Source organism: Microcebus murinus, chromosome 10 (genome assembly GCF_040939455.1).
Source record: "Microcebus murinus isolate Inina chromosome 10, M.murinus_Inina_mat1.0, whole genome shotgun sequence".
NCBI lineage: Eukaryota > Metazoa > Chordata > Mammalia > Primates > Cheirogaleidae > Microcebus > Microcebus murinus.
The window spans coordinates 13,484,080-13,507,047 of NC_134113.1; the positions used below are offsets into that span (position 1 = coordinate 13,484,080).

At 47.6% G+C, this 22,968-nt stretch overlaps 1 protein-coding gene across 5 annotated transcripts in view; it reads left to right on the forward strand.

The window, feature by feature from the left end:
• LARGE1 (LARGE xylosyl- and glucuronyltransferase 1) overlaps positions 1-22,968 on the forward strand; it is a 509,251-nt gene that overhangs the window by 46,769 nt on the left and 439,514 nt on the right. The window contains exons 1-2 of one of the 5 annotated variants that reach the window (XM_012752219.3): positions 7,510-7,572; positions 9,975-10,205. The exons of 2 other annotated variants lie outside the window; for them this stretch is intronic. Coding sequence is in view for 1 of the 3 variants with exons in the window: in XM_012752215.3 (XP_012607669.1) it covers positions 7,535-7,572 (38 nt within the window). In the remaining 2 variants the exon portion in view is untranslated. Of the gene's footprint in view, positions 1-7,509; positions 7,573-9,974; positions 10,206-22,968 lie in introns of those variants that run through there. 2 more of the 5 variants (XM_076007055.1, XM_012752215.3) reach the window with 2 other exon arrangements.

Here is a 22,968-nt window from a genome sequence, read left to right on the forward strand (position 1 = left end):
GGCTCTGTGAGCACTTGTTGAACAAAAGAGTGAATGGACTTGAGTGCCTGCCATGTTTGGCCCTTTGGGAGGTGCTTGCTATAAAAAAAATATCCTCCCAACAAAATCCATTCTGTACCATGCAGGTGTCTGTCCTCATTTCAGGGTACCATCTAGTGGGTGTTTATGCTATTGTAAGCATTATTTTAAGTACTTGCATGGCAGGTAATCCTCATCATGACTGAATACTGTAGTTACCGTTTTCCCCATTTTACAGATGAGGTGGTGAAACAGAGAGGTTAAATAACTTGCCCAAGGTCACACAGGCACAAGCTACTTCTTTACCTGTATATCAGCACCATCCAGGATTACTTGGTGCTTGACGGAAATGTTCTGTGTCTGCACTTTGAAATCTAGTAGTCACTAGCACTCGAAATGTGGCTAGTACAAGAAAGGAACGGAATGTTTCATTTCATTTCGTTTTAACAGATTTAAACTTACATATGTGGCCATGCGTGGCCAGTGACTACCACACTGGGCAGTGCAGCTCCCTGTATGCCATCTCTAGAAAGTAAATTACTACAAGCTGAATGTTTTTCAAATGCTTTACATGTCGTAAATGATTTAAGTCGATCCTCCCAACCACAAATGAATTACCAGGGGTCAGAGGCTGAGTAACCTCCTTCACTCCCAAGAATTAACGAAGAATTAATTAGAGTTGGTGTGATCCAGCTACACCAAGAATGAAATGGGAGTAGCTGGATTCTCCCTCGGGTGGATCCTGCTCGACCCCAGCTTTAAACTGTCTCCCTGTTTTTCTCCCTGTTTTCCGTGCTGATGGGTGTCACCACCAAAAACAAGATCTCACTGTTCTTAAAGTTCGCCAGCCCCCAACACCGCGCTGCCCATTAGACGTCTCGGTGAAGGGGTCAGCCCGGATGCGGGCTTGCGGACTCGCTGTTCCTACCAAATGACTCATTTAGGTTGGAAACATTTATTTGCGCGAAGTGGAGGTGTGTCAATGTCACTTTGAGAAATAACAAAAAGATGCCAGTATTCCTTACCAGGATGTTCTGTCGTGAAAACAAATGAAACAAAACCTGCTTCTTAGTGTGGCGGTGATGATATTTCGAGGTCAGGGTGAGAAGAAGGGAGGGTCAAGCTGAAATCATCTACGGTCCTGCTGGGTGGTTGCAGCTTGTGGGTTCGGTGACGTTGCGCCTCTCCCAGCTGTACCCTCCCTCAGGGGGACGACAAACGTGGTTCCGTGTCAGACTCGGGGTTACACGTGGAAGCAGCAGCAGGAGGGCGCTGACCTGCACATGGGTGGATGCAGAGGTCACCGAATTCTGTTGCATAGCAGCGGTCAGCAGTACTTTGTGATAAAAGTTCATCCCAGTGCCTGCGGATTGTTTGGGAACCATGAACCATCCTAGAGCCGGGCCAGGAGTCCACGTCAGGGGCAGAATCGGGTTAAACATGATCTGGAGAGACGCATGGAGAGGAAGTGAGAGAGAGAAGCCCCGCGGATGAGACCACATGAGGAGCACAGTCCAAATACAGGCCGTGATGGTGCGGCCCAGGGATTGCAGGCCATCTGTGCTTCCTGTTCCGGGCGTAGGAACAGGGGACATGTGGCCACAGGCCTCTGGGGAAAGTCTTGTTCTGTGGGCTTTGACTGGCCAGTTACATCCACGTTCCTTGTCCTGGTCTTGTCTCAGGAACAAGTCATGCAAGCTTCCAGAACCAGCCTCGTCCATCCATCCGTTCATCCATCCATCCAGCACTTAAGTCTTTATTCTGTGCGTGGTGTTGGGGATAGCATGGCGAACAGGGCACCATCCCTACCCTCAGGGAGCTCACAGTCTTGCCTGGAGATGTGTGCATGGGTATGTGATTTTGCATAAGTACCATGTGCTAACCGATTGCACCACTGGGGCTCTGAGTATGCGGATTTTGAAAGAAGCAGTGGGAGACTTGAGTGCTCAGCACTGCAGGGCCAGCCGTACCTTGTCCATGTAGCACCTGGCCCAGTCAAGCCAGCACTGGTGTCTCTACTTCTCTGCTTCTCTTTATACTTGGATCTGTGTTGTGCTTTGGAGTATTTAATTATAGTCATCGTAGCGCTTTGTTGCATCTTTATCGTAACCCTCCTGAGAATAGAGGCCTCCATGTATGTCCTCCCTGGGGTGGGACCCGGCTCAATTGTAGGCACTGGGTGGGGAGTCTAAGATTCTCAAGGTAATCGGAGCCCTTTAAATCTGGAGGGCCCTGAACAGTCGTCAGTGATCTGCAGGGTCTTCCTGGCCTTCCTCGCTCCCAGCTTCCTCCTCTCTGCCTCCCTCAGGGAAGCTCCCTCAGGGCAGGTTCTGCCGGGAGCCATTGCCAGGCAGTGCAGGAAGAAAGGGGACCTGCACCTCTCCCTGAAGACAAGGTCACTTACCCTCATGACACCTCTGCACGCTTCTCGTTCACCTGGACACACCGGAGGCATTGGTTTCGCCAGATTAACAGAAGTGGGGGGCCTCGCATTGACACTGCCTTCGGTTAGAGCCGTGCTTAAATGTGAGCGTGCCCCGGACACTTGGCTACCCTAAACCCCAGGTTTCTTTTGGTGCCATCAAGTTCAGGAACCATGATTTACGGCCTTTGGAAAATGAAAGCAGTCCTGCCTCCCTTATATTTCCAGTAAAGTTCACTGGAGCTCAGAAGGAGTCCCAGAAGTGGGGGCGGCATGGTTCAGGCCTTGTCCTCTGTCCCCGGCCTCCATCCCCCAAGGTGGGACGGGATGCCGCTGGGCAAACTGCGAGGCCTGGGACCTGCGCTACCAGCAGAGGAAGTAAAGCCACCAGCGTTACTGAGAGCTTCTCTGTGGCGGTGCTTTTCTCGTGTTATTTTAATTGTCTCAGTTACCTGATGAGGCTATATCATTCTCCACTTCAGAAGGGAGGGAAGTGAGGCTTAGGGAGGTGGCACACCCAAGGCCAAACAGCGACCGAGTGGCAGAGCTGAGACTCGAACCCTGCTCTGTTGGCGCCTGCATTCCCACCTGCCACGGTGCTGGGCAGAGAGGTGGGGACGGAGGAGCCCTGCCGAGGCTTCACATGAAGCCACTTTCTGGAACACGTCCCCCAGGGCCCTGGGCAACTTAGTTGACTTCTGTGCCTCGGTTTTTCTCATCTGTAAAATGGGATGACAATGTTTTGTAGGATTAGTAAGGGTGAAAGGAGATTATTCAGGTAAAGCCTGGCACGGGGTAAGCACTCAGTACGTGTTCTCTCTAACAGGTTTATTGGTATAATAGTGACATTAACCATCAGTGTTGTTTTGCCTGTTTGTTTTTATATCTGGTAACAATTTTGACCACGGGCTGCCCCTTTGTTAATAGATTTGTTGTGTTAATGAAGACACAGCTCTTATCAAAAGAGCTTATATTTTACAGCATCAACCCCACAAACGGCATCATGCCAGCCCCTGAGGACGTGTGATGGAGCTGGGATCCGAACCCACACTGCCTCTCCTGGGACCCAGGTGTCTGGCTGGCACCACACTGCTCCGTTGTGGTCCTGGGGACTGTGCTTGGCAGTCACTGTGTCAGGTGGCCCCGCTGTGAGTGAGTTCGCCGCCTGGCCGTGGAGCCTCACCACTGGACAAGACAAGACTGCAGAGTCATGCAAGGCCAGGAGCCGTCTTGAGGCCATTGCCCAGGGATGGCTGCAAACCCCCTTCCCCGGGAAGTCCCTCTGCACTGTAGTCACATTGTTTGGGTGTCACCTCCCAGCAAATCCTTCCCTGATGACGCGCACTCCTGCACCGCGGGCGCCTGGGCAGAGCGAGCGGGGTCCTCCTCTGCTCCCATGCGCTTTGTGTGAGCTGCTGCCGCAGCCTTCTCCACGGTGTCTTCTTCTGGGGGTTTCTGTGGCTCATCCCCTTCACTCGCTGTGAGCTCTTGAGGACAGAGGACTGTGCCAGCATTAGAAACTACTGGTTCTCACCCAAATCCAGACCTCTTTTTCGGGGGCCACTGGAATGTCACCCTTTCCTGCCCCTGTGGGTGGCCACGGGGCTCATGCCGGCTGAAGAGTGGTGAGCAGAAGTGAGTTACGTGATCGCAGCTGGAGCGTTTATTTGCTGGTGCAAGAGCCGGTGGGGCTGGGTGGAAGCGCTGCGGGGCAGATCTGGGTGTGGCTCCAAATGTGAGCCAGGGGAAGTCTTAGATCTGACAACTGAGGGTCCTCCAGCGTGTCAGCATGTCTTTTCTGCAGGTGAGTTGCCCAAGGCTTATTATAGCAAGGTCAATGGCTTGACCAAGGGACCCAAGCCGGTCTGACTTGTTCTAGGATCACGTGCTGCTGTTGGCCGTTCCTGACTTCCTGTGTTGCTGCTGCTATGTAGGCGAAGAAGGGAGTGTGCGTGCAGGTGGGCGGGCAGTGGGCGTGGGGGACAGCCAGCAGAGTCGCAGGGCTTCGTCCCGCCTTTTGTGGAGCAGGTGTTAGGGAAGGTTGACATCCTCAGCCCAGGTGGTGGCTGCGCTCGGCCACCGGGGTAACAGAGGGAGAAATGAGTTAGCTGTTATCTCCTTGCAGATGTCGGTTTCCCTTTAACGCGAGGCTTTGTTGAGAATACCAAGATGGGGCTGTGCTTACTGACCTTTTCCTTGATGCACAGATGGGAATAAGGAGGGTGGAAGGAAAGGAGGAGACAGGAGAGGGATCCGAGGCAGAGGCTGCCTGAGAGGCTTTGGAACCTCGCCTGACCTGAGAGCTCAGGGTGCAGGTCCTCTAGAGAGAGCGCCCAGCGGTGCAGGCCTCACACTCCAGGGCCCTTGCGGAGGGTGCGTGGATGCGGGCGTGTGGTGCGGGTCACGGCCGCGGCGGTGGTGCGGCAGGTCTGCGGAGAGGCCTCGGGCTGGCAGGGCCCCATGGGGTCCCCGTGCAGGCTGCAGCTTGCAGGTGGATGTATGATTTCGGCTGTTGTGGAGCTGTGGCCTGCCCAAGGAGGGTCAGGACGGTGGCCTGGTAATCTGGACGTGTTGGCATTGTCCCCACTTTGCCCTGGTGATGCCACTGAGGTCTGGTTAGTGTGGACCACACACGCATCCTCAGAATGGCCCCCTCTGAGGTTTGATTCTGTATCCTAAGCTGCTGGAGAGGTTGGATGACTTTCTTCAGGCCTTGTTTGCTGTTTAGTAGAGAAACCGGTTTTGAACCAGGATATGGTGAGTTCCTGACTGCCCGAATTACTCCTCCAGGCACTTCACGTCTCTGGCCACAGCTTTATTTCTTCCTTTGAAAATGAAGACAGTGGGAGAAACAAACATCTATTTGAGCACTCACCGTGTGCCAGGTGCTGTGTTTAGATTGCACACGGTACCTTATCTAAATCTTGTTTCAAGCCTTGGCATTAGGTATCATTTTAATGATTTAAAAAATAAAAAGATAATTTTTTTTTTTTTTTTTTTTTTTTTGAGACAGAATCTCGCTTTGTTGCCCAGGCTAGAGTGAGTGCCGTGGCGTCAGCCTAGCTCACAGCAACCTCAAACTCCTGGGCTTGAGTGATCCTTCTGCCTCAGCCTCCCGGGTAGCTGGGACTACAGGCATGCACCACCATGCCCGGCTAATTTTTTTATATATATATCAGTTGGCCAATTAATTTCTTTCTATTTATAGTAGAGACGGGGTCTCGCTCTTGCTCAGGCTGGTTTTGAACTCCTGACCTTGAGCAATCCGCCCGCCTCGGCCTCCCAAGAGCTAGGATTACAGGCGTGAGCCACAGCGCCCGGCCAAAAGATAATTTTTTAATTGTAAAATACACGTAACCTAAGGTTGACCATCTCAGCCATCGTTCAGTGTGCAGTTTGGCAGTATTAAGTGAATTCACGTTGTTATGTGGCCGATCTCCAGTACTCTCTTGATCTTGCAAAACTGGAACTCTGCACCCCGTAAACAATAACTGTCCCCTCCTACCCCAGCCCCTGGCAGCCAGCATTCTCTGTGGATTGGACTACTCTAGGTACCCCATATGAGTGGAATCCTATTTGTCCTTTTGTGACTGGCTTGTTTCACGTACCATGATGTCCTCGAGGTTCATCCATGATGTCACATGTGACACTGTTTCCTCCCTTTTTAAAACTGAGTAGTATTCTATCATATGCACACGCCACCCAGCATGGTTGTTGGTTCATCTGTCTGCTGATGGGCACGTCCTGAATGAACCATCCGTGATGGGTTGCTTCTACCTTTTGCCTACATTTTGTTGATTCTAGTAATCAGTCGAGAGCACGGTCACAGCTGGATTTAAACCCAGGTTTCTATTTGATACTCACCTTCTGACTTCTTTTTGCTTCTAAGGTTCCTCTAGCTCAGGCATCCTCAAACTGTGGTCCATGGGCCCCATATGGGCCCTCCAGGTGTTTTTGCCACCACCGCCTGTCCTGCTTAGCAGCCGACTCGTCCCGGGCCCGCAGTGCGCACTCTCCAACGGTCTGAGGGACAATGAACTGGCCCCCTGTTTAAAAAGTCTGAGGACCCCTGCTCTAGCTCTGGGAGAAGAATTTTACATTGATGTGGCCTTTATTACTCCTGAGACTGCTTTGGACCCACTGAGCAGGCACCTTTTTCTGAGTCCCCATTCTGACGGCATTTCTCCCAGTGCTTGTGGGACCCTGTTTATACCACCAGAGGCCCCCCTGTGAGGTGAAGCCCTTTTGTTTGTGCCCTGTTGGTACCCGTTATTTCTCCGGAGTGTACTTAATTTATGGAATCTACTTCCAAAGCTCTTGTCTTTGTTTTCATATTTTAAAAACGACTGTCTCGAGATGCCTCTCCGAAATTAGCAAGTGCAGCAATACGTTATTATCATGATACAGGTTTGAGTTTGCAAGGTTGGCTCCCTTGGGGCTAGTCCTTTTTTCTCAAGCTCCCCTCCCGATGAGTGGATAGCAGTGATGGGTTTTATGGTGTCAAAGGTGAGATCTCTTGTGTGAGATGCCAGAGATTCTGTCTGATTCAATCGATCATCATTTTCTATTTAAGCATTTTGTTTATCTAGGAGAGCATTAATTACTAATTGCTAACATTTACCTATAAATAACTCTAAGAACAATTTCAGTAAGTATTTCCTTAGTGCTTTTCCTAGGAAACGTGCTGCAGTTGATTTAGCCGTATCTTTTTCTGACTGCATCATTTCTTAGAGTGGAATGTCGACCGGGAATATTTATTGCCCACATCTTTTGAATCCTGGCCTTTTGGGGCTTCCACACCAGTTGGGTATCAAAAGCTCATGATGGATTTTCTCCTGCCCTTGAGGAGAATATATTCCTCTTGGCTGCCAGCTCAGAGTAAAAGAGGCACGTGAGCTCCCAGAGGCGACCGTGCGGTCTGCCCCATGAACCTTGACTTCAAGATGTTATTTTAGCTTTTTCTGCTTGCTTATGGCAAAACAAAAGTTGAAGGAAGGGGGATAAAAAAAGATAATGACAGACACGCTCATCTGACAGCTAACCTTAAAGGGGCCTTGTCTGTTTTTCAGAACCTACATTAAGAAACACATTCAGATGCGTCAGCCATTTGTAGAGCGCCTGTCGTGTGCCAGGTAAGACGTGAGGCATTTTCAAAGCTTTGCATTAAATACTCACAGAAGCCTTTGCCAGTTGCCATTTTTCATCTGGGCGACGGTGCTGAAGTGATGCCTAACAACGGCTCAAAGTAGAAGCCCCAGCCTGGGGCCGGCTCCTTCCTCTAAGTTTGGGGGTCTGTTGTGGTTCTTCCAACAAAGGAGATGGGGTGGTTTCTTCCTGGGGACTTGGAATTGGTTTCTAAATCGGAGTTCTTGTGTCGCGTTCTCTTTGCTGGTGATCTGCTTGTGACTCCCAGTAGCTGGGGAAACCTGGAGGCTTCATTCCAGCCTCTCAATTCAGCCCTCACTGAGGCTCCAAGGGGGAAGTGGCTGCTGAGACGTGCCCCCCAGCTTGTTCTGTAGGAATGGCTCCGACCCTGTGCCGTGGAGGGCTGGGTGGCTGTCTGGGTGGAGGACATTCCCAGGGGAGGCCACCTGGGAGCGGGTCTGGATGGAGCAGTGATTCAGCACTCGGGCTGGACTCTGCCCATGAACACCCTGGAATGTTTTCGGTGGCAGTCTGGCATGACGCTCTCTTCCACTGCCCCCCACTCCCCCAGCCCCCTCTTCAGAGGTCAGAGGCCATTTTTTGTGCATATTCATCACCCAGGTGCCGGGAGGCCCACAGTGAGCGGCTCTGAAATGCGAGTGCCTCTCAGAATGCCGGGACTCGATCCCGACTCCATCATCGACTGTGTTCTTTTAGCCTTTTGTGCTTCAGTTTTCTTGTCTAAAAAAGGGGGGTGAGGGAGGGGATGACAGTCGTCCCCCGTGGTGTCACGGCAAGGACTCAGTGGGCAGAAACGTGTCACGAGGGCAGATATTTTTGTCTCATTCACTGTTGTATCCTGAGGTTGGTGCTCCGTAACTGTTCACCGAGTGGCTGAGTAAGTGAGAAACCCCCTCTCTAAGCCTCATTCATCTCACCTTGAAAAATAAGAGGATGGTGGTAACCTGTGGTTCTCGTGGTGGGAGCGCTGCTGTGGGATTCCTTGGTGACCTTTCCCAAAAGCACAGGCAGGACCAAGCCCTGGCCCCTGACATCCCGACTCCTGCCGTCTTGACTGCAGCTTGGCGCGTGCATTCTGAAAACCAGGCTCCAGGGTCGTGGTGTAAGCCTTGGGGAATGACTGGCCCTTTGTCCTCGCAGACCTCTGGCCTGATTCTTTCTGTGTTGGGCAGGTAGGGGACAGACGGTTAGGGTCCTCTCAGTTTCCTACACCAGCTTTCCACCTGTCCTTCAAGGCCCAGCTTAAACACCATCTTCTCCGGAAAGACTCCCCAAGCCTAGCAGGCTAGAAAGTGCCCCTCTCTGCTGAGTGTCATGGGGCCCCGAGTTTTGGCTCCTGCAGTATCCTGATCAGGGTATCATGGAGGGTGTGTTCAACATGGAAGCCCCACGGCCCTGTCCCCGGGCTCTTATATCTAGTAGATGCAGTGCATATACTTAAATATGTCCCCAATGAATTTATGAATCACTATTTCCACAGCTAACTTCCTTGGTTTTATAAGTAGCAACTGCTTCCCCCAAGATTCCTTCTGTTCTTATTCAGACCAGTAACACTGGACGTCTTTGTTAGATTGGATTTTTTTTTTTTAAATAAACCAGAGACACTTGGGGAGAAAAAAGTGATTTACTCTTCCTTTGTAATTAGCCTCGATGATTAGGTGATCTTTTCCATTATGTTTTATTTTTACTTTCCTGGAATTTATCAAGTGGCCTCTTTTCTATGAAGGTTACCCTTCAAGTGAGTAAGGGAGCTTGATTAGAGCACTGGGGGATTTACTTTGTATTTTTTAAAAAATCAGACTCATGATGGAGAGGGCTGATGTGAGCAGATGGGGAAAGGTCAACCCTGCAGCTATAAAAAGGGGCCTCAGAGCTGAGAAACTGAAACTGATGCTCCCAGGAAGGACAAGTTGTTTTTTTTTTTTTTTCTTTTGCCGTCAACTGCTAGAGTAATTAATAGTCACTTTTATTTTAGAATGTGTTTTATATTTCACAAAGGTTCCTGAACCATCCTTCATGGCTTGTCTTCTGTGCCCAGGACAAAGTCCTGTGTTTTATTTTATTTTTAAAGCACACTGATAATTGCATCCATCAACTCTGACTTTGCAGTATGCTAGGTACTTGAACGTGATACTCATTTTATGTTATGTTTTTGATATCCATAGAGTTTGGGGTCAGTTCCAGAGTACCTTGGTAGACTCCTTAATCCCCAAAAGGTAGCTTATCTTGTTTGGTATCTGAAAGGACTGCCTGGTGGGGCCGGTCTGGGCATCTGGCCATCTGGCCGGCAGCGGCCTGCCCAGGAGGGACTCAGCTGGGACCTGCTGAGAGCAGTTTCACTTTCACACTTGCTTTCTCTTGTCCACAGCTGAACTGAGAGGTGTTCTTGGGGATCCCTAGCGTGTTGAGAACAAAGAGAAGAAGAAAGAGCGTGCATCCTTCTATCCATTCATCCATCTGTCCGGTGAATATTCATTCGGGGCCTGCCCGGAGGCAGGTTCTGAGAACGCGGCAGAGGACAAACAGACGCCGTCCCGTCCTCGTGGCTTGCTTTTGGCACTAAGCTCTTTCCAACTCAGCTCACGTGGGAAAGGAACTGGTACTTTTTTATGTCCTTGCTATCCTAGGAATACGTAGGCATACTTATTTAAGTTCGCAACTCTTTGTAAAGTAGGTATTACTAGGGGTTTATATCCTATTAATACGTATAAACATCATACTGGTATGGTGGTGTTTTGCATAACGGTTAAAGCTAAGAAATTATGCAGCTCTGGTTTGAAAATAAGCTCTGCCTTTTACCATTTATGGGATGTTGCATAAAGGACTTAAATATTCATGGTCTGATGTTCTTCTCTGTGGAACAAGGCTAATGGTTAGACCTCTTAGGAGGTTACCACTTAGCAGGCAACACTTAGTAGGTCAGTATGGACACACAAACATGTGATGGGAAAGTTCTTTCTGGTTTCAGAGTTCACACTTCTGCCCTTGTGTCTGGGGTTGTTTCAGGACTCAGTCCTGCACAGAGAGGCCTTATATCCAGGTCCTTCTAGGGAAGGAAGCTTGGGGCAGGGAAACTGGAGACTCGGGTTCTACCATCAGATCGTATGGTCTTGGACAAGTTCCTTGACCTCTCCAAGTCTTAGCTGTCTCGTTTCTGAAATGAGACAGTGGTGCATCTCCTTGGATGGCTTTGTTCCGGCCACCCTCTTCAATTCTGTCAAGACTTTAAATTTCCCATGGTGGAGGGCCCGCTTGGCCACCTCACTTATCACTGCCACCCTCGCCTGGCACTCCTAATTCCCGGTACCCTCCTCCGCCTTTTCTTTATTTCCATAGCACTTATCACCGTCTACCAGACTGTGCGATTTAGTCTTTTATTTATTCTGTTTGTTTTTTATAAACATAAAGCGAACGTTACCTTCGCTGGAATGTAACCTCATTAAGGGATAGGATCTTTTTTTTTTTTTTTTTATCTTGCACCCAGGCCCCCTGGAAATTGCCTGACACAAACAGGTATTATGAATGAGTGAACAAGTTACTGAGGAAAAAAAAAAAAGAAAAACAGCCCAGCATCTTCTGCCTGCTGTCAGCTTAGAGCCGGCAGCTCAGATAGCTAGGCCTGGAGCTCTCTTATTGATAATAAATAGCTCACCGAATACTGACAGGGGGGCAGGGTCACTGTATATTGGTGATAGAACAGGACAAAACAAGACCACTTCATAATCAACCCTGAGCACAGATAAAAACTAGAATACTGCAATCCACCAGAATGACCACATATTCCCCGCTGTCAGCTCACAAAAATGATTATTTCTTTACCAGTGATAGCTTTTAGCCCTGCCCTGTTCCTCTTGCCTCTTAGATAAAAATTAAGAAGATAGCTAGTCACAGAATTCCTGCTCTGTGACGGCGTCCAGTCCAGAGCAAAACTACACTACCTTGAACCCTCCCCTAAATCACTGAACCCAGTCCAAATGTCTGACGGGCTCCTCCTGACGTCCTCTTGCTGAGACATGTATGGTTGTCCATGGTATAGCGTCCCCCTGGCTGCGGTGAGCCAGTAAACCCAACTTTGTGTGACTCCACGTGTGTTCCTTCCTGGTGGTCTTTGACTGGAGCCTGCGGCATTGTCTCATGGTGAATAAAGCTTTGTAACAGGCATCACCATAGAAATGTGCAGGTTATTATTATTATCTGAATGATATTGAACAGATATGTACATAGTTTAATTGGAGAGCCAAGCCATACATACATTTGGTGGTTGTTGAAACAAACAAGGATGTGATAGAAGACAGAAACGCGAGGGTTGGGGTCTCTGAGCCTCAGGGTGTGGAAGTCGGGGAGGGAGATAGCCTCACAGGCTGGGTGGTGAGAGGAGGAGGAGGGACTGGCAGAGACATGAGGGTCTTGAAGACAGCGCTGGGTTTGGAGTCAAGAGACCCAAGCTCTTATGCAGGTTTTATGACATAGGTGCTCTTAACAACTCTAATTGTTAGATTTTTGATATGTTAAAAAGGTCAGTAATCTCGCCACCTTATCTCACGTAGTAGTTACCTTATGTGCAAACACCTTACAAACAGTCCTGTGCTGTAAAAGGGTAAGGCCTTGCTCTAATCCTGGAGAGAAAAAATAACGTGCTGTTTCAAGACATTTCACCCACAAGCCAGGTGCTAAATGATCCCTCTCTGTCTTCTACCACCCAAACTTTAGAAAAGAGTGTTGCCATAGGAACCTTGTCATTATCATTCAGCAGATGTCGACTTGTTCAGGGGGTATAGTTTTCAGAGACCCTTTAGGTTACTTGTAGAGTCTTGGGAGCAGGAGTGTGGTTGGGGGGGCGCAGACGAGAGGCAGGAGTGAATTATAATAAGGAGGGGTGCCAGGAGGACCCCTCCCCCAACCAGGTGAGGGGCCCAGGATCCAGCCGCTGCCATTATACCATCTGCCCTATCCCCCCCCCACTCTGAGTCAGACTTAGTTGTTAAAGGATTTAAATTGGAAAATGTATTAGCCAGATTATCCATCCAAATAAGGTTATAAAGTCTACCTGTATTAAAGGGGGGAAGATTTCCTTCTGTGGAATTTCGGGTCCTAATAATAATACTAGCAATACCGATAATACCACTATCTGTCATTTCTTGGGTGTTTGATATATGCAAGACACCATACTCAGCATTTGTGTGCGCTGCCTCATTTGTTGTCCTTGCGGCAAATTCGTTGTCATGCCCCTTTGCAAATGAGGCAGCAGTGACATACAGTCTGGATTACTCACCTACAGTCACCAACCAGCCCATCTCCCAGCCCAGACCCGAACTAGGTTCTTCTGACCTCAAGTGGTGACATCTTAAGACCCTGCTCCCTGGATTCCTCATGGATGATCCCAGGATATGAGAGCTGTTGTCTAGGACACTTGTCTTTTAAATGGGAAATGGAGGTTGGAAGAGGCAAAATCCCTTGCTTGAAGACCACAGTGGGGGGTGGGGTGGGGTTTGACTCAGGGCTTGAACCTTCAGATCCTCAGTCCAGAGACTTAACATGACTTTTCTCCCAATGAATTTAAATATGTGTGGCTGTGGTCCGTGGCCGTTTCTCGGACAGAATTATGGTCCTCTTTTGACTTTTTTTTTGGCCAGGACTTCAGGCTACATACAGAGCCTGACCTCCTGGGTGCCCGTCTACCTCTGCCTCTTACCAGCCATGTGACCCCAGACTTGTCACTTAATCTCTTTGTGCCTTCTTGCTTCCTCATGTGGAAAATGTACCTGCAGCACAGTGTTGTAATAAGAACTAGAGGAATTAATATATTTAAGACTCAGCCTGGTGCTTCGTCCAGGCAGTACCTATCAGTAAGTGCGACCTGTTAATAATGTATTCCATCCCTCGTTTGAAGGTTGTGGTCCTAATTCGAGTCTGTTCTGGTACGCTGGGCTCCTGCCCTAGCCCTGCAGGACTTATATCCTCCAGGATACATGGTTGCTGGCGAAGTTACGGTGACTTTGGTGGGGTGCCAGCAGGTGGGGTGGAGAGGCACTGCTTCTCCACCCTAGAGAATTTGCCTCCCAGTTACAAACAGAATCTGCTTACCAAATACAAGCCACGTGTGCTTACCAAGCCCAGCCAGGTGGTTGAGATGTTCTGTGAAGTGGGCTTGTGTGTCTGTTGGGCCTGGAGTTGAGGGGACAGGTTTATTTTAATGCAGTGTCCCATCCTGGAGTGATTCAGGGAGGCAGAAGTATTGCTAGTGTTGGGACTGATGACATACCATTGTTCCTGGACCAGAAGGGGCACAGGAGATAGAGGTTATATCCTGCTCATCTTTCTGTGCCTGGTCTCTAGGACAAAGCAGGTGTCTGTCCAGAGAAGGGACCACGAGCTGTCCTCGGTGATAGGTTCAGGTGAAGAACATGGAAGCAGAGGGAGTGAGTGGGTGGTGTGGAGTGGAGGAGAAAGGAATTCGCCTTCGTTGTGCAGTTAGCCTTTTTAATCCTCCTAGAAGGCCTAGGAAGTAGTGAATATGATTCTCTAATTCAGAGGCCAGAAGAGGCGTCTCAGAAGAGTTGTTTGCCCAGTGAGGGATGCTTTAAAGCCCTTCTGGGATGAAAGGAAGGGACTTGTCTTGAGCACTTAACTCAGGCGTCCTCAGACTATCCCCTGCGGGCCACATGTGGCCCGCTGAGGACATTTATCTGGCCAGCCGCTGCCTGTCCTGCTTAGCAGCCGACTCGTCCCAGGCCCACAGTGCGCATGTGTGGAATGTGCGCCGCACTCTCCAACGGCTCTCCAACGAACGGTCTGACGGACAGTGAACTGGCCCCTTGTTTAAAAAGTTTGAGGACCCTTGACTTAACTGAACGCCAGTTTATTCAGAACGAGGGGTCTTTAACTGGGAGGTAGACATGTGTTTGGTGGAACCAGGATTTTCAGGCCTAGTTCCTGGCAGCGAGCAAGGAGCATGGGGCATCTTTGTCTCAGTGTAGCTTTAGGAATAGGCCCCTTCCCTTTTTTGGTAAAGGCAGAATTCGAGTCAAGCTAGGTGGGCTCTTGGCTTGGGGGCAGGTCATAGTGAGTGTCTTTCCTTGTTTTTATTAATGGCGGAGGGAATGACTTCTGCTAAGAGTGGTCCAAGGGCCAGTGGGGGTGGGTGGGGAGAGGACTAGGGTGCTGGTTGAGAGCTCCTGACTCCTGTTGTTGCCACCCTGCTGCCTCCGTGGGGCTGTGAGCCTGGTGTGAAGACCACCCACCTGGTGTCTAGTTCTCATCCTTCTACGTGGTGCACGCTACATATAACTGTGTTGGCGGTGAAAACATGGGGGCAGCTGAGATATGCTGGGTGGGAGCTTTTCAATTAGTCTTTTCCTGATCAACACTCACTTGTACCTATTCTGAGTTTTCACGGCAGAGGACCGCATCAGCCAGATCATTCTAGTAGCAGGAAAAGAACACCAGACCGACAGAGGACTTTAAATCTGTTGTCTGCTTTAGTTTTGATGGCGCCTGTCTCTGGCTTCTTGCGTGAAGCTGCTAATTGACTACAGGGAGTCGCCGATTTTCGCACAGTGTGGTCCTGGCCTGAAGCAGAATGGCCGCATTGATGGTTTTGGGGTCCTTCTGACTCGGGCGACATTGAAACAGGCTGTCAGTTTAGTACCCAGCAGTTAGCAATCGAGGGGGTGGCAGGAATTGCTGGTTTGAGTTTTGATCCGGGGCTGTGGCTTGTACTTAAGCTATTTGGAGGGAGGAGGAAGCTGACGAAGATGAATGAGTTAGTTAAGGCAGTAAAAGATGGAGCCGTGCTGGGTCTTAGGCAGTTGTTTAAAAAACAAGACAGAATGTGAAATGGTGAAAAACAGGCATTGTTTGGCTTTTCCTAGTTTATAATGTGAGAAGAAAGGTGTTCGGGGTTTTCAGGAGACTTGAGTGTATCGCATGGTACGGGGAGTGGAGGGGTTGTGCCGCTGAGTTCATCATATACCACTACTTGGATGTTCGCTGATTTGACAGTACTGTTTATTTTATTCAGCCACTATTTCTCATTCACCTGCTATGTATAAAGCTCTATTCTGGACAAATGACTCCTGAATTGTCAGAATTTAAACTATATTCAATATTGTTAACATGGGAGGCATATCTTATGGCATTCTGAATTTTTTTTTTTTAAATTAGTAATCTCATGTTGTCAAATGAAAAGTTTTAGAACAACAGCCGAGTTTACTGCACCTGGGGTAAAAATAGGAAGATATAACTTTGTATGTTTGTATATGCACAAAATATTTTGGAAGATGGATAAGAAGCTGAAAAATAAAAGAAAGCGTTAATGAAGGGCTACCAGCATCACCAAAGAGAAACAACCAGATGCTACGTGCCTACTGGTGGGACTTGACTCTGCTCCGGATCCCAGGTCCAGCTGTGAAATCACAGGGAATATGAAGGCCAGAGGCACCTGTTAAATGACAGACAGAAAGGCAGTCATGAAGAGTCAGGCAGTGACTCTATCAAACTCTATCAAAAACAACTCCAATCTTCAAGTAAATTGCAAGGGAGAAAAATGGAGCCAGTGGCCTGCACAGGGCAGATGGTGTTAAGGAATTAATATTATTATTTTTTTCTTGATGTGATAATGAAATTGAGATTTAGTCTTTCAAAATCTTCATCTAAAAGGCAAAGATTGTGAAGTATTTATGACCAAGACAATAGCATATTGGGGATTTGCTTCAAACTATTCCGTGGGGTCGGGTGAGTCAGGACTATGGGAATGGGTAGGGCAGAGATGAAACAAGACTGGCAATGGTGTGATAGCTGTTGACAATGGGCCATGGATATATAGGGACTCTCTTCTTTTGAATATGTTTCACATTTTTCATAACAAGATTTAAAAATAATGATCTAGCCTATTTCTTAGCCACTCCCTATAGGTAGGCATTGTAAGGTCCATTGTAAGTAACACCCGGAAATGTTTCAGCTTGGTGTGATATTAGAAAGATGGTCTAGTTCCCTGGGGCCATGCCCTGAACCTCCAGGATTCTGAGTTCCCCAGGGGCTGGGGGAGGTGAGGGAGAGAGACCCAGGTAGGTAGGACTTCAGAATCCTTCAGGTGCACTTCAGTCACAGCCACTTCACCTGTATGTTTTAGATCTCGGAGTTTCCCTGTAAGATTTTGTTTGGGACAATAAAGAGAGTTTGCTGTCTTAAAAAAGTTTGGAAACCACTCTCTTATTTTATGAACAAGTAAAACTAAAGCCCACAGAGGAAAGGTGATGCATCTAAGTTCATACAGCAGGCACATTGCCAACCCCCAGCCCCTTGGCATCTGTTCTTTGTACTGCTCAGTTGTGCTCATCCCTGAATTGCTTCTCTTGCACAGGGCTCCCAAGGGAGGTAGATCACCTGCTTTCTGGTTTCCAATGCTACCTCATCCCCCTAAGTGGAAGCTGTGCTGAAGTCATTTTCTTCAAAGTGCCGAAGGGAGAGCCCCATGAGAGATGCACTGGCTGCACGCTGCAAGCTTCCTGCTTGCTCTTTTACTAAACTGGCTGAGCACCTGTGCCAGGGAGTGTTGTAGCAGGAGGAAGACATTGAATTTGGGAACCTAACAGTCTCATTGGGACTCTACCTGGGCTGGAAAGCCTGTATATTGGACACTTAATCATTTTTAATGCTGCTTTCACCTGCTGCTCTCTTTATTTGCCTTCAATAAGACCAAGAAGCCTTGGAGGGTCTCAAGAGATCCTATCTTTCAGGGCCAGGGACACCATAGAGCACAACTAGAATCCAGGGTTGCAAGTCTGTTTCTGTAAATTGCAGGGTTTCCCTCTCTTATCCAGATAGCTGCCTGGGATTGGAAGGGGCTGGGTAAGCTAGAAGCAGGAGGGAAGGTCCTGGGAACAGACTGGGACCTGAGTTGCAAATGCATTCTCTTACAGTCACGTTAGACCAGTGGCCCTTAAACTCATTTTACTGCACCAAAACCTGCAGGATAAGTAAGGCTTACTTTCATCAGTAACATTTTGGTAGAGATTTGGCCAGGTTGGGGCAGTGATGGGAGCTCTGGGGAGGGGGGTGGTGGTGGGCTTGGGTGCAGTTTAAATAAGCCCTATAGAAGCCTTGGGTTCTCCTGTGACCTCACCACTCTTCTTCCATCAACCTCTGTTGAGACATCTTTTTAGTTTCTTAGTTTGACCCTTCGAGCAAGACTGGTGTTATGGAGAATTCTTAGACCTCAGCTCAGGACTGGCATCTATCCGTTGGAGGCATCATTAATAATTTTAATCTCTAAAGAGCACCTACTGTATACTGCAACTCTGAGTTACAGGGATGCCTAAGATCTAGTCTGTACTTAAGGGTATACAATCTAATAATACAACGAGAACACATAAGAGGTCAATTTTATTGAGCTTTTGCTCTTCTCTAGGCACCATGCTAATGTATTACCTTTCTTTGGTCGTTTAGTTCTTGCAGCAGCCATAAAGGATGATTACCATTAATAACCCCGTTTTACAGATGGGGCACTGAGGCTCAGAGAGAGAGTGTAACTTGTGTGAGGTCATAGAGGTAGTAGTAAGTGATGGAGACACGATTTGATGCTAGGCAGCTGTCTGCAAAGTGCTCCCCCTTAGCACCCTCCTCTTCTGCCCTCCACGGTGGAGGGGGCAGGCTCATGACCCATTGCAGTGAAGCGAACACAGCCACAGAGATGTGTGTGCACACAGAGGCCGCGGAGAAGGAGAGCGGACCCCTCATGGGTAGGGAGGATAGAGAGGAAGCTCAGAGAAGGCTGCACAGGAGAGGAAGACGCCACGCTGGGAGGATGAAAAGGAGTCTACCAGGCAGGCTGGGAGTGTGGAAATTTAGGGGCAAATGAGCATCATGTTCTGGATCTTGGAGACACGAAACAGATGCCCTCCTTGGAGGACTGCAGGTGGCTTACTTGTGCCGGGATAGGCAGGGTGAGCACAAGAGAGAGAACAATAGACCTCATGGTGGAGAAATTTTCAAGGGTCACATCACAGCTGTCTTCCAGTATAGTAGCCACTATAGCTACCTGGGGCTACTTTAAATGAATTAAAATTAAATGAATTAAAAATCCAGTTCCTCCCTCTCAATAGCCTCATTTAGCAGGTGGCCACCATGTTGGAGAGCGTAGATGTGGAACATAGGCATCTTTGCAGAAAGTTCTCTTGGGCAGCACCGGGCTGAATATTTCTTTGTTGGGCACACATCCCTCACTCATGCTGCACCTGGTGTTCCATGACACGTGTGTGTGTGTGTGTGTGTGTGTGTGTGTGTGTGTCAGGTTTCAGAGGGGTTGCTTTGGTTTCATAGAACAGTGTGTGCTATCTGCCTAGGCTCACCCTGGAGGGCTTGGGGAGATGGTATATGTAGCTAGAGGAGAAACAGTTGCTGAAGATATGAATATTGGTAACTTTTTTTTATTAGCACTGCTCATATCAATATATAAAAATCCCAAGAAATATGTCATTTCCCCTCTAAGCCAGCAGAGCTGCTAGTTTCATTAAAAAGGCAACGGCACATCTATTTTTAATTTTATTTTTTATTAAAAATCACCCTACTGCTTCAGATTCTAATCTCTAACTGAATAATAGGTGTCATTTTGGAGTTGCAAATAGCCAGCGCAATAGCATGCATTGAAGGTACTTAATAAATAGGATTCGGTGCTTTACATTATCGTAGGGACAAAAATAGGTCAAAAAGCTTTTCCTTTTTACTTCTGAGTACAATATTCTGACTTTCCAGATGGTGAGGAACCATTTAGAACTACACAGGGATTTTGATTTTGATAACAGTAACCTTGTTTAATTTTACCAACTTTCTATTTTGTAAAAGGAACATGGCTTTCTCTGAAGTCCTGTAGGCAGTCTTAAATATTTTAGACTGTTATCTGTGACCAAGAGATTCAGTTTGGAGGACCGTTTGTGATTCACTTGTATATTTTAAAATAATTTGCTGCTATTTTTAGAGTGCTTGGTCCCGGAAGATTTGTGTCTGAGTACTAATTTTGTCTCTTGGTGTCTGTGTGACTTTGGGCAAGTCGCTCAGCCTGTACTGGGCATCTCTTGGTTTTAAAGTTAGTATTTATTCACTGTGCTTAGTTTTCCTTGAGGGACTCGTATTCATACCCACCCTTTAGCCTGTGGACTTTGGTGAAAATGGTACTGTGTAGGGCTTCAGGGTGAGGCATGTGACTCACCTTATTCCTTACCATAGTGACTGGCTTGGGGGTGGGCACGGGACCTCGTCAGAGCCAATATGAAGTGACGAGACTTTCTGAGAGGTACCTGTTTTCTTCTCCACTGGCCTTGAACCTTAGAGGGTATACCTGCACCCATCCCAGCTACAATCAGCCTAGCCGCTGTCTCACCACTGCCTGGCATCTGAGGACGAAGTCAGTAAGGGTAAGAGCAGAGCTGAGAGATGGAGAGAGTCCAGGCCATCTTCTGGACCTAGATCAAACTTTACCTGAGGGTGGATCTACCCCTGGACCTTACAGATTATAAACCATTCTAAGTCCTTTATTTTGCCTGGACTAGTTTGAGTTGGTTTTTTCTGTCACTTCTTTTGGAAAGCCCTCTTATAAACTCTGAGAAACCTTTTTTGGCATATTTATAGAGGAAAAAAATGGGAATAACAGCACAGATGCCCCATGACTTAGGATAGGGCTACATCCTGACAAACCCATTGTTAAGTTGAAATTATCGGAAGTTGAAAATTTTCATTTAATACACTTAACCTACCCAATGTCAGAACTTAGCCTAGCCTACCTTAACCATGCTCAGAACACTTTGGTTAGCTTGCAGTTTGGCAAAATCATCTAACCCAAAGCCTATTTTATAATAAAATAGTGAATATCTTTATGTAATTTATTGAATACTGTATTAAAAGTGAAAAACAGAATGGTTGTGTGGGTCCATGAAGTGTGGTTTCTACTGAATGCTTGCAGCCTTATAAGTTAAACCACTGTAAGCAGGCGGCTGTCTGTATTTGCCTGTTACCTAGGTTTCTGTAAGGATGAAGGAAGGTAATATGTCCATAAGCATTTTAAAAATGATAAAATATTTGCAAAGGACAAGGTGCTAGAACTTTTCAGACCAAATTTTGACTCTTCTTGTTAGAAAGGAATTAATAACTTGGTTTTACAGATCAAAGCTAATAGAAGAAATTAAACTATATTATATCACTGTCAGTATTTTGCCAGAGAGAGTTGGTCTCCAAAATTGTTTTAAATGAACATATATATAAAAGAAATTCTCAAAGATGGGAAGTAAAACTGCAGTAGGATTCCTTATTTACTTTTAGAACCATTTTTGGGTTTTTGAACCGGATACAATTTTGGTGTGGTTTCTGTTAACATTCCTAGATTTTTTAAGTGGGGGATGTGTATTTTCTTTGAAGGGGGTGCCTGTTTGGGGCCTGTGCTGGCTGTTTTGCATGTTTCTAAGTCAAATAATGTTATGTTTATGTATGAAGTAGGGTAAAATCCCAAACCTATTTAGTATGCATGTGTGTTTCCTACATATTCATTTTCCCATGTTGGTTTGCATCGTCTCTTACCTTCTTCAATTCAGAGGCATTTTCGAGGCATTTTCTCTAATGATTTGGATCGTGGATCATTTCATAATGATTTCATAATCCATAAGTGAATGGGATCAACAGAGCTTTATATTTTGTGCAGCAGAAAGTGCCTTGGGCTTGGAGGTTGATTGGACCCCAGTTTGAAACCTGGAGCCCCACGTGCCTTGCGTGTGGGGACCCCATGCAGAGGGCCACGGCCCCTGTCGAGGTGCATCGTGAGGTTTCAGTGAGGTGATGCACGTGAAAACCGCCGCATACCTAGGAGGTAGTCAGTAATCACTTTCCTTGTTTTTTTAATTCATGTAAATGTGTTATCATAAGGCAAGTCAGTCTGGCTCTAGGGAAATTAAGAATTTTTATTAAAGAATCAATTGGTCCCCATAGCATTCGTATTTTAATTCTTCAGACTACTAAATTTTACTTTCACTAGATGTTTTGTTTTTGTGATCTGTACAAGATGTGGTAGAATGGGAATGTTTTCTGTTGGCACGCTAAAACATGGTCATTTATTTTTGTTTGTTCACCATGAATACACACACTCACACACGTACACAGTGGGGACCTTCTCTGCCAGTTGTTGAGGAAACATCTTTTTTCCTCTAAATCATTTCTTGGCTTTTTGGTAGGTATAGACTGGGTTATTTCCGAAACTCCTGTTCAGGTAAAAGTAGTGTGTTTTCCGTCAGAAACTCTGCGTTCACTCCCTCTGTCGGCATGGGTTTTTCTGTCGTGGGAGTAGGCCATTCCTTTCATTTTTTCCTTCCCTGATGCAATTAAAAAACACAGAGAGCTGTCACGGGGAAGATGGACTGGATTAATTTTGCAAACACCACCAGGGAGCCCAGGAGCCCCAGAGGGAGTCAGGGCGCTGGACAAAACTCAGGAAGGGCTTTCCGCACCTGGAGCTCCCTGGTGGGCTGCCCTGGAATGGGCTGCTCCAGGTGTAGCTGAGATCTGCCACAGGTGTTTCAATAGAGGCCCAGGCACAAGTTTTCTAAAAGCATCATTGGAGATCCCAGTGGTTCTATGAGTCACTGAAAATTGGGTAGAGGAGATTCCAGCAGCCATCGTCCCCGCAGAGAATGTCAGGAGGACCTCAAAGTGTAGACCAGGTGTTACGAGATAGTAACAGAGTAATGGCCAAGAGCAACTATGGATCAGTCTGTCTTTGTACAACCCAGCCTAAGAATGAACAGGGTTCATTTTTAAAGAGTCTCCCCCCCAAAAAAAATTAAAAGAAGAATACCGTTTCGTGGCACATGAAAATTACATGAAATTTAGATTTCACTGTCCATAAATCAAGTCTTCTCAGCACACAACCATACCTGTTTATTTCCTGTCGTCTGTGGTTGCCTTCCCACTGCAGTGGTGGAGCAGTTGCCACAGAGATGGGATGGCGTGCAGAGCTTGAACGGCGTGCTGTCTGACCGTGCACATAGAACGTTTGCTGAGCCCTGTTCTAAAGTAGAGTTTCCCGAACCTTCCCCCTGCAGCCTTGTGGAAAAGGATGACGTTTGTTCGGCTTGCTGGGATGAGTGGGAGGTGCCCTGCTGGCCCAGGGCTGAAGGCGCCACTTGGGCACACCTGAGGCTCCTTTGTGCCACAGCCTCCAGGAAGTTCTCATTGGGACTCCTCTGGCCTCGCCTGAGTCCCGGCCGCTCCGGACACTCTTGCCGGGGTCAGCCTTCTCCTGGGGCTTCTCGACCCTGTGTTGACAGTCATCTGCACAACTGACTCCCACAAAGGTTCTTACAGTTTACAAATGCTTTTCACTT